Consider the following 12673-nt stretch of genomic DNA (forward strand, 5'->3'; position numbering starts at 1 on the left):
TCTCACTTTGCTTCTGCAGATCTCTCCACTTCCTCTAGTGCATGGATAGCAGGGTCCTCCCCTGTGCTCCTGCCCAGATCCTCCCGGCTGGAAGACAGCTGAAGGAAGAGCTCCAAAGCAAATGCACAGAGCAGTGGTCTCTGTATGCTCCCCGACCACCCACTTCAGAAGTATGCAGTTGTCAATAGCAGAGTTTAGAGAGAAATTGTCCCATGTGGGATAGGACAAAGAAAGACCCAAACCTGACAAAAATGGGAAGAACTTATGTTGTCTAAAATGGGCAAATTGAATTGATTAGAAGCATCATGGACCTTATCCCATAGGAAGAGAAACACAGCCTGGGGTACCATGGATACTCCAGGGACTGCTGGGTAGAAGAGTCAGTTTTAGTCTGTGGACCTGAGTTTGTTTAAAACAGTTTCACCCACTGAGATGGTTCCAATGTCGGATCTCCATATGCAAATAGACATGGTATGCATTGACCCCCAAATTGTAAGGCAGGTATATGCTGTTTGTGTGTCTTACGCTTGCTCTAAGACATAGACACAAGTGCCAGTGGGAACGAAAGCCCGGCTGCCTAGAGCAGTTAAGTGGAACTGTGGCCACAGTTAGTAAATGATCCCTTCCCTTTGAATCCCGATATGTCTCCTCATACGGTGCTATTTTGCTGTATTTTAAGTATCCATTTTCAACTAGAGAAAGCTCCAAGTGAGTTAATTACAGTGGGTGTAAAAAAAGGAATTCAAATTAGTAATATCATTATCTCTCTCTGCTTCTAGTGTGTACGAAGCAGGTAACGGATGAAGTCTCTTCTACTCGAGATTGCAGCCTTACAAACACAGCAGTGCAAAGCAAGCTGGTGTCTTCCTTCCAGCAGCACACCAAAAAGGCTCTGAAACAGGTAAGAGACTGCCCTCTGAACTGAGCCCTTCAATTCTGCCTACAGAAGGTCAGGGGTGTGGTGTGGGCCAAATAAGGTAACCAGGAACCTAAAATCAGAAATAAAAGAGGCTCTATGGATTTGCCTATTGCTTGATTATTTAATATAATAATTTTACTATATACTGACTATATTGCAAATTAGGGGAGGATTGGACTAAGAACTCTGATGTAAAACAGAATGTGCTTGGAGTCATGTGTGTGTGTGTGTGTGTGTGTGTGTGTGTGTGTGTGTGTGTGTGTGAGAGAGAGAGAGAGAGAGAGAGAGAGAGAGAGAGAGAGAGAGAGAGAGAGAGAGAGAGAGATTTATAGTAAATCCAGTGGGGCTCATAATTGTGTTATATAATTTGGAAATTATATTTTTGTTTATGATCATCCTGTTTACCTACCCATTGCCACAGTAATGGGTATTGTTCAATACTGAATGGAGCCTCATTTGTATATCATGGAAGCTACCTGACCTTGGTGGCCTTGACCTGTGTGGTCTCTTGCTTTGATGGTGGTAAAGGTAATGGCTGTAATAAGTCCAGACAGAGCTGGACTTAAATCACTGTTGTTCTGGGAATCTGAGCAAACTACTTTCCTCTCTGAATATCTCATGTACCATCAAAACTGGAAGCATCTAGAATACTTTTCACATAGGATTAATTTGAGGAACAGTCAAAATGATGTGGAAAGCTGTGATGGAGTGTGGTGTCCCATGATCCTTACTTGATGAGTGTCAGCTGCTGTCACCGCAGTAGCAAGTATTGAACTGTGAGGAGAAAGGAGGGAAAGATGGGCTGTGGAGTAATGGCTTCACTAGGCATGTAAGCTTCATCCTATACTCATGTTTGACCTGTGTTCAATGCATTGCTACTGTCATTACACCAGGTCAGGAACAGGGCTCCAGTTCCTGTAATGAGTTTTTAACTAGGAAAAGAGAAACCATGTTTTCCAAAACTGTAGTAAGAAGTCCCCAACAGCCGTGTGCTCCTAGATGCTCTTGTAACTTTTTCCTCCTTTCCTCATCTTCCCACCCTCTCCACTTTGGTTGTTTTGTTTTGTTGAGATAGAATTTTGATATTGTTACTAGGCTAGACTTCAACTTCCAGCAATCCTTTTCCTGCAGCTGGTGTTACAGATGGGAGTGACCATGCCAACTAACATTCACTTGTAGACTTGGGATGCTTCTATTCCCCTCCTCAGCCTCAGAGAAAGAGGTACAGGAAGGAAACTGAGTATTAATTATTGAAATAATTGTACTTGTATCCATATTTAAGGTACTGACAGTATTTTTTCTGCATAGGGCTAATCTTCTCTTGTAACTTGCCGTTCATATTATGGATTTTGTGAAATGTTTTGTAGATGCTACAGAACAAAACTGCGATCAGCATTGATATCCCCCTTTAATTTGTGAAATAAAGAATAGAGTAGGTAGGCAAGCCCAGGCAAATGCCCATTCAAGCAGCAAATAGGAAATAGGAAATTGGCAATGAAATACTAAACAGCACAAAACAAAGGGTACAAAATTGGACACCTGTGGCTGTGGCATTTAAGAAACATAAATTGGATCATAAATGAAATGCATGCATACAAAGTGTGTGGTCTGCAGGATGTGCGGACTCTGAACCCTGCTGTGCATGAGTGGGAAGAGAATGATTCACATCTCTGCAATGCTTGCTGTCATTTTCCTCCCACTTTCGTGGCTTCAGCTTCATGTCGCTTAAATTCTACGCAGTTATTAATGTTGCACAACTTTGACTTAGCAGAGTTGTTGGTGGTTGCTTTCTCCCTTCTTTGTTCTCTTCTATCGTTTTGTAGTAGGTCATCTGTTCATGAGAAGCACATCTTGGTTATCATGTAAAGTTTGTCTCTAGAAGTGTCCTATGAGTTTCTCAATTATGGGAAAGAGCTGTTTATTCCTTTCTTAAAACTCTAATCTTATAGTCAAGTAGCAAATTAGCAACCCAGTAGATATGGCTCACTATAGGTCCAATATGCCAATGTTCCACCAATAGCTTACTTGTATTGTAAATAACATTCAAAAGAAAAGCTCCCCAGGCAGAATTTTACTGAGATCCCTGTAATTGCTGAATGCCATAAGACATCATTTAAAACTTGAGTGAACATATGGCACTTAATGTTGTAACCCCAGACAATATTCACTTTTCATTTACTTTAGACAGTTGAATAGTTATGACCAGATAGAAATTTTTATCAGTGTCTACCATGTAAACATGTACATAAATGTCTGTACATAATTTCATGTATGTGAATATATGTCCTATGTGTTTATATACAATCTCAAATCATAATCATAGCAGGTGAAACAGCTAAATCACTCTAGTTATGATCACATGAACTGATATTTACATTATTATTCACCCTTTAAAGTATGCAAACACTCATATGCCCATTTTTATTTTTCTTTATTGCTGTTGTTTGAGAGAGGGTCTCACGTAGCCCAAGCTGGACTTGAACTTAGCATGTAGCTAAGGATGGCCTTGAACTCTCCCTTCTCCTGTTTCTACATCATAAGTGTATCACCATCTCTAGCCGTGTGCCTGATTTTCAAATAAACCAAGGCCCACAGAGTTAACCTAAGCTGTTCAATACCATCAAGCTAATAACTCTCAGACAACATTTGAAACTAAAGTTGCTGTTACAGATTCTATTCTCACCATTCTGTTCTTCTGTTAGCTTATGGTATGTCACTGAGCACATACTGTATTCAAACTATTCATTGAACTATGCATGCTTAAATCTTTGTATTACATCAAGAGGGCAACACAGTGGGGTGACTGGGAATACCATTTCCAAAAACAGACTGCCACTACATGAGTACCTGCATGTAGTGATGGCTCACACTCCGTTACATTAGCCACTGCAAAGTTATGAAAAATGCATTCTCTTTCTTGCCCTCCTAGGGTTAAACATCTCCGAAGCTGCAGTTAGGTTTTTTCCAGCGTTATGAGAAACCCAGGTGCCAGGGGACTTCCTCCATCAGTGCACATATGCGCCAAAGAACAGTCAGAATCCTCAGCGGACCCTGGCTTCATTATAATGTCATTTGCATTATGATTTAGGTCTTATTGTAGGCTTTTCAAAGGGATTAATGGGATAAAATGCCCTAAAATAGAGAATATGATCTACCATAGAAGGGGAAAGGAGATCGCCTTATCCCCATGAATGTCAACCCATTTCATAAATACTGATACAAACTTAAAAACAGTCCTATACTACAGAACCCAATATGCTACTCACGCCCTTGGGGGTCAGCATGCTCCTGTATCTCTCTATATGAGTGTACTTTTACTTTGCTTTGTTTAATAAACCTATTCTTAAAGTTAGTGCTCTGATTCAACAGAGCTGTAATAGAAAGGAGTGGGTGAAAAAATTTCCTAAGCACCCCGGAACCTTTGTGTCACTAATATATAAAAACAATAACTAAAACAAAACTCTTGCAAGCAAAACCTGACACAGCATCCCAGGTCTAACTCCTTCCTCTTGATATAGGATGCCACTACAACAAGTAAGTTCTCTGACATCAAAACTGCTACTCGCGATGTAATTGTAGGCTGAACTATATGGAAACTGTAGAGCCTTGGATACTGGATAGAATATTTTCGTTGTTCCAAAATATCTGAATTCCTTTTACCTTCAAATAGTTATGGGGTTAGTTGATGTGATGGACATAATTGGATGGATAACATTTCATTTCCTTGCGATTTTGTTGTTATTGTTCTGTGTAAGCATTCTCAGAGTTTTCCATTGTTACCTTGTTTCCTTTCCACTGTGGTATTTATTTCCTAGGAGTGGATGGGAGCATAGAAGGGGGGTTGGGGGACAGAACAGGAAGAGAAAGGTTAGGGAAACTGAGATTAGTATGTAAAATAAATGAAAATATTAAAAAAATGAAAAAGACCCTTGGACAATGTAAATAATTAGATGTTTGAAGTTTCAAGGGATCTAAGAGAGATTATATTTTGGAATCTTAAGTAGAAGAAGAAAATGAGGGGTAGAAGAGGATGCATTGCATTCTGGAAATAGTGTGGTTATTGCCTCTGTTGATTTGTCTTCCCTCGGTTTTCTTAGCATGGTAGAAGTTGCAGATCTTTCATCCTCCTGCTGTGTCAGAGCAGACACAGTCTTGGTGTTTTGCTGTGCTATGGTGGTGGTAGTAGTTTCCTATCACCAGTCACAATGCTTGCTGTTGTGCCTGCACAGGCAGCTGTTCCCCATGTATGTATTTCTAGTTATTTTAGTGTTAGCATTCATTGCCTGTGATATTTTCAGATTTTCAATAAAGGGCTTATTCTTTCTTCACATTCTTAAGTTACATTGTTGGTGTTGTTTCTCTATTAAAATATAGTGTACATTTACTGTTTAAAGTGCCAAGTCAACACAAAATGTCTGGCATTCAGCTTTATTTCATTTACTCCATTTAGAGTATGATTGTATGATTTTTTCTTTCTTCTTTTCTGTTTTATTTAAAAAATTAATTTTCATTTTATATACTTAACTTAGTCTCTCCCCCCTTCTCCCACCCGCATTTCCCCTTCCCCACACTATTCATATCTCAGACGGGATAAGGTCTTCCTTGGGGAGTCAACGAAGTCTAACATTCCAAATTGAGGTGGGACCAAGCCCCTCCTCCCTGTATCAAGGCTGAGCAAGGTATCCCACCATAGGGTGTGGGCTCCAAAATGTCAATTTATGCACCTGGGATAGATCCTGATGCCTCTGCAACTCCCCCACCCCCCAGATCTATCCACATAATTGTCACCCACATTCAGAGGGCCAAGTTTGGTCCCATGCAGGTTCCCCACTTGTCATTCCATAGTCCATGAGCTCTCACAAGCTTGGGTCAGGTTTCTCTGTGCTTTTCCCCATCATGCCCTTGACACCCCCCTCCTTGCTCATGTGATCCCTCTTCCCTCTCTTCAACTGAACTCCAGGAGCTCAGCCCAATGTTTAGCTGTGGGTCACTGCATCTGCTTCCATCAGTTGGTAGATGTAGGTTCTGTGATGACAATTATGGTAGTCACTAATCTGATTACAAGGGAAGGCCTGTTTACTCACCCTCTCCACTATTGCTAGAAATCTTAGCTGGGGTAATCCTTGTGGATTCCTGAGAATTTCTCCAGCACCAGGTTTCTTCCTATCCCCATAATGGCTCCCTCTATCAAGATTACTTTGCCCCTCTGTCTCTCTCCCAAGTAGGTCTTATTGATCCCTCATGTCCCCATCCCCGACCTTTCCCTTCTACCCCCCCTTCCCAATTTACCTAGGAGATCTTCACTATTTTCCCTTCCTGGGGCCCTCCATGTGTGTCCCTCCTAGGGACCTCCTCTTTACCTAGCTTCTCTGGGGATTTTGATGGGGATTAGAATCTGTAGATTGTAGATAATAGCCTGGTTATCCTTTGCTTTACATCTGATATGTACTTATGAGTGAGTAAATACTGTGTTTTTCTTTCTGAGTCTGGGTTACCTCACTCAGGATGTTTTTTTTCCTAGTTCCATTCTTTTGCCTGCAAACTTCAAGATGTCATTGTTTTTAACTTTAAGTAATACTCCATTGTGTAAACGTACCACATTTTTAAAAATCTGTTATTTGGTTGATGGGCATTTAGGCTGTTTTCGGGTTCTGGCTATTATGAATAATGCTACTGTGAGCATAGTACAGCAAATGTCCTTGTGGTATGGTTGTGCATTCTTTGGGTATATGCCCAAGAGTGGTATTGCTGTGTCCTGAGGTAGATTGATTATCAATTTTCTGAGAAACTGCCATCTGATTTCCAAAGTGGCCATACAAGTTTGCACTCCACTGCAATGGAGGAGTGTTCCCCTTATTCCACATCCTCTCTAGCATAAGCTATTATCAGTGTTTTGATCTTAGCCATTCTGATAGGTATAAGATGGCATCTCACAGTTTTGATTTGCATTTCCCTGATGGCTAAGGATATTGAGTAAAGACAATATACAGCAAGCCAACAGCCAACCTCACACTAAACAGGGAGAAACTCAAAGTAATCCAATTAAAATCAGAAACAAGATAAGGCTGTCCACTCTCTCCATTTCTATTCAATATAGTATTTGAAACTATAGTTAGAACAATAAAATAACAAAAGGTGATCAAGGAGACACAAACTGGAAGGGAAGAAGTCAGACTTAGACTATTTGCAGATTATATAGTAGTATACATAAGTGACCCCAAAAATTTTACCAGGGATCTCCTACAGAGCTGATAAACACCTTCAGTAATATGGGAGGGTACACGATTAACTCAAAAGAATCACTAGCTCTCCTTTATACAAATGATAAAGTGTCTTAGAAAGAAATCAAAGAAATATCACCCTTTACAATAGTCATAAATACCATAAAATATCTTGGGGTAATTCTAACCAAGCAAGTGAAAGACCCATGTGACAAGAACTTTAAGTCTTTGAAGAAAGAAATTGAAGAAGATATCAAAAAATGGAAATATCTCAAATGCTCTTGGATAAGTTAGATCAACATAGTATAAATGGCAATCTTACCAAAAACAATCTACAGATTCCAGTCCCCATCAAAATCTAAGCACAATTCTCCACAGACCTTGAAATAGCAATATTCAATTTCATATGGAAAACCAACATACCCAGGATAGTCAAAACAATCCTGTAAACTACAGCAACTTCCAGAGCCATCACCAACCCTGATTTCAAGCTCTACCATAGATCTACAGTAATAAAAACTGCTTGATATTGTGGTAAAAACAGACACGTAGATCAATGGAATCAAAATGAAGACCCTGATACTAATCCACACAACAATGAACACCTGATTATTGACAAAGAAGCCAAAATTGTACAATGGAAGAAAAGAAAGCATCTTCAACAAATGGTGTTGGCATAACTGGATGTCGATATGTAGGAGATTGCAAATAGATTCATTATCTATAGCCATGCACAAGACTCCAGTCCAAATAGATCAAAGACCTCAACATAAATCTAGTTACATTGAACCTGATAGAAGAGAAAGTGGGAAATAGCACAGGAGACCACTTCCTAACTGTAACATCAGTAACGCAGACTCTGAGAGTGACAATAAATAAGTGGGATCTCCTGGAACTGAGAAGCTTCTGTAAGGCAAATGATACAGTCAATAAGAATTGGAATAGATGTTCACCAACCCGACATCTGACAGAGGACTGATCTCTAAAATACATAAAGAACTCATGAAACTAGACCTCAAAATACCAAATAATCTAATTTAAAAATCAGGTATGATCTAAACAGAGAATTCTCTTTTGTTTCTTTTTTATATGATAATCTGGAAAGCTTTCTGTCTAAAATGAAATGCTTAGCTAATTCTTTTTACTGTTTTTACGAGACAGGGTTTCTCTGTATTGTTTTGGAGGCTATTGGTCCAACCCAGCCTTGAACTCACAGAGATCCGCCTACCTCTACCTCCCAAGTGCTGGGATTAAAGGCGTGCGCCGCCACCACCTGGCCTTTACTGTTGTTTTATAAGACAGCACAACAATATATTTTTCTGTACAGAAGGCATATTTAACTGGTAGTTTCCCCTCCCTTTCACAGACACAGCTAACTTGAAGTGAGTGTGGAGTTATTTTTACTTTCTTCAGAGACACTTTAATTTAATGTAATGTAATTTTATATTATATACATGAATGTTTTACCTGCATGTATATATGTGCTATAGTTGTATGCCTGGCACCCCCAAAGTACAGCAGAAGGTGTCAGATAACCTGTAATTGGAGTTACAAATGGCTATGAGCCACCATGTGGCACCTGGGAACTGAGCCTGTGTCTCCTAAAAACATAGCAAGTGGTCTTAACCACTGATGCATCTTTTCAGACTGAGAGGTCACATCTTGAACCAAAAGCACGAAGCAAAGAAAGTCACCTAGACACACTGTAAGGCCTCTAGTGACACCACACTTCTCAAACAAGACGGCACCATCTAAGTTTCCCTAAATATTGTCACCAGATTTTGACCCAGTGTTCAAATGCCTAATAGGGTCAGTTCTCATTCAAATCACTGTACTTCCTATTGCTGACACTGATAACCAATTGTAGAATTTTGTCCAAAGGCTAACTAGAAGGTACTTTTATTCATTTCAGAGGGTTCTAGACTCCCCATCTGCTTATTTATTTATATTGTAGCTTTGCTCTGTTCCGAATTTAAAATGATTGGATGCAGCGTTGTTCAATAAAACAATCTATTTAGGTCCAAAATAGAGACTAGCCTGACAATTAGAGTTACTCAGTTGCACTGTACCCCTAAAATGAGTTTAGACTTAAGTGGTAAGACCAAGTAGCTAATGCTAAAGTTAGAACCTTAGTATAGATGAATAACTAGGGCCACCACTGGCCTAGTGGAGAACAAAACAATGTGCCCAAGATGTTACAATGAAAAAACATTTTCCCTCTTCTATGGAATCCTTGTATGCATCCACAGTTATCCAAGCAAGCTTTCCTGATCCATTTTACTTAATCTATCACATAGATATATTTTTTAACTTAAAGAAAAGGCATTCTATTATATCTTTATGCTAGGATTCTTCATACATACACCCCCCCCCCACACACACACACACACAACACCCAACAAACTCTAAGGGACATGTACAAACTCTAAGGGACATGTACTATGTACAAAGCACTCCTGAATTGAAAGAGAAGCAGAAGACTCAGTGGGAGGAGTCTGGGTATGTTTATCATCCCCTGATGTACAGAGAAGCTCATGGTGGTACTTAGTACCTAGCACATATAGCGGGCCTCAGGTTGCCTGTGCTCTATAGTTACCTTGTTTTAACACATTATCTATAAACAGGAAAACAGACCTAAAAAAATTAGATTTGAGTCAGACATGGTTACCAGAAGGATGGCAAGTCTGAGGCCAGGCTAGGAAATGTGGTCACACCTTGTACCAAAATATAACTTACAAAAGGCCAAAATGTTGCTCAGTGTTAGAGTACTTGCAAAGAGTGTGTAAGGCCCTGGATTTAATCCTAGTAATTATAGAAATAAGCAAACAAAGATTAGATTTGCTAAAGCCTCAAAGGAAAGAGACACTGTGTCACCAAGGGCCCAAGTGCCTATAGGCAGGGGCTATGTCTACCTACCCTTACTTAGAGATATTTGGGCTATTCCATGACTCTCAATGGAAAAAGTATTGTTTTGTATTCTGGTAATGTTATGTTGTGTGTTGGGTACCCAGTGTCCTTCATTATGTTGTATGTGTAGAGCCCCTTCTTCCTGGAAAGAGTTGGACAGTTGGACTCTTCAATACAGCTGCTGAAGGAGTCTAAAGAGATACATTGTAGTTTGTGACCTCAGAAATCTCCTTTATAGTCTGATAACATAGGTAACAGACATGATCCCATTTTTGTTGTCTACCCTTTGGGTGATGTTTGGAATTAAATATAGTGTGTGTGTATGTGTGTGTGTGTTTTCAGGGGCATATGCCTGTGTGCATGTATAGTAAGGCCAGGGGAGGATGCTGGGTATCTTATTATTTGTTGCTTTATTCCTTTATAATACGTCTCTACCACAACACAACCATGATGTGTGGCTGTGTCTGGCTTTTACATGGGTGTTGAGGATTCAAACTCAGGTTGAATAACAAGGACTCCTACTCACTAAACCATCCCTCCAGTCCCAATACTTGTTTTGCAAGGACATAACAAAGAACCATGTATGCTTCTCATATACTTATAACAATTTGTTTCTTATGTGATATGTATGTAATTTGTGTTGCCAAGTACCCATTGGGACATTTCATTATGTTTTAAAATATTGTGTTGGGAGATATTATTCAAACTTACATGTTTATGAAACATCATTTGGATGGACTCCATGTTAGTATTTCTTTATTCTTACCTGACAATAAATCACAGTAGCCATGACTTTTATTCTTTTATTCCGTCTGCCATGGTTTCTATTTATTGTTAAATCTTTGCTTGTAGAGCCCTTTCATCCCAAGAAGCTGAAGGTGAAAGTTTTTATTTTTTATTATTATTACTGACCATGGATTATAAAGAAGCATGGCATCTTTGACTGTTTGTATAGGTCTAGGGCATTAGGTCTAGTTTTTTTTTCTTTTACTGTTAATCAACACTTCCATAATATAATCCCCTAACATCATGTGTACACACAGAAAGGTTATTTTTAGACGGTTAATGTTTTTCCAGGAGGAACTGATATTGGTGATACTTGGACACATGAGATCCATTGCTGTATTTCCTGGCTGCCTTTATTCTCTTATGGAGACTTACACAGTGGGTGAAGAAGGCCTCCGCTGTAATTGGAGGCACCGATTTGCCTAACTCTCCTATATTGTCAGGTTAATACATATAGAGTGCTTTGAGTTCTTATATAAAGGATGAGCAAAATTTATGCCAGTATATTCCACAATTTATGCCCAATTATGCACACAGCCTGAAGAAAGAGTAAATTCTTAAATACTTTATAGTACACATGGCCTCACTAAACATATTATTGACAGCAGGCTAAGGTGAGATGGATAGCACAATCTTTGCATCTCAGGTTCCCTGACCGTGCCTGGGACTTCACAAAAACTATAAATATCAGAATCCTAGGGTATTATCTTTAGTATATATATCATTTATAATAAATTCTCCAACTCTTCATTCTGTCATATGGCTTTAAATCTCATCTGAATTTCCTCTAAGTATTGTTTAACTTTTCATTTCTGTAATTATGTCATTGCTAAGTCTTACGGTCAACAAGTCAAACATACAGCTCATAGCCTGTATAAATAAGATCCCATTATTTTTGACAGCCAAGGAATATACAGTCAAGGCAGTATTTCAGGGATTGTGACAACTGTTGGTCAAAGCACATTAATCATATAACTGAGGCATTGTAAAATTAGTAGAAATTGCACTGAAACCAGGAATAAAAAGGTTGGAGACCAGCCCGTGGGCAGCCTTTTAACCTTTTGAGGAATTTCAGCATTCCTTTGGCTTCAGGTTTTAATGGCTTTTCCTGTTTTGTGTGCTTAAAACCCTTTTTATTACAGGTAATTTTCTGCATAATGCGATCCGCTAGATAAAACTGTATTTCAAAACTTTTAAATATCTTTTATTATATTATCATCACCATGGCAGATTCATTTATGAAACACAAAGCATTCCCATTTGAAGAGATTTATTCTATCTATTTTTTCTTGGATTTGCCCAAACCCCGTCATGTTCGTGTTCTGAAGGTTAATGCCAAAGTCAAGCAGACAGAAGCCAAGGGCTGCAAGCTTTCCAAGATTAGGACTGATTCCCTTCACAGAAATAAATGATTCCTGCCATGTTCGGTGATTTTGTGCAGCGCTCCCCACGGCTGAGTGAATGCATCAATACAGTAGTTCTTACATGCCGTACATACTGATGACACCCGGTGTTAACTGATTGACTGAGCAGCGCTCTGGAGACGAGGCACCTGCGAGAGAAGTACAGACACATATATTTTTATCCTGGTTTGGAAACATTTATTTTACATTTATTTTACTTGGGAGCCCTGGTATCAAGTTCCACCAGCTTTCAAGCCATGCTGCTAAGGTGGAATAAACCGTTCTGTGGGGTTTTGTTATCAGAATTAGACTGGAAATGGCCTCAGGCTTAAACCCCTTTGCCAAAGCTCAGTTTTATGCTTTTGAGGGAAAATGGACAAAGGTGATTACCAAGAATCCTGACAAGTCAGGGGCTCTGTGGAATTGAAGATAGTCAT

The 12673-nt window shown here is 39.4% G+C and overlaps 1 protein-coding gene across 1 annotated transcript in view; it reads left to right on the plus strand.

The window, feature by feature from the left end:
- Asxl3 (ASXL transcriptional regulator 3) overlaps positions 1 to 12673 on the plus strand; it is a 177305-nt gene that overhangs the window by 89364 nt on the left and 75268 nt on the right. The window contains 1 exon segment of the mRNA XM_013125082.3: positions 780 to 901. Within this exon segment, the coding sequence (XP_012980536.1) occupies positions 780 to 901 (122 nt within the window).

The sequence above is a fragment of the Mesocricetus auratus genome, unplaced genomic scaffold (genome assembly GCF_017639785.1).
Source record: "Mesocricetus auratus isolate SY011 unplaced genomic scaffold, BCM_Maur_2.0 Super-Scaffold_100015, whole genome shotgun sequence".
Taxonomy (NCBI): domain Eukaryota; kingdom Metazoa; phylum Chordata; class Mammalia; order Rodentia; family Cricetidae; genus Mesocricetus; species Mesocricetus auratus.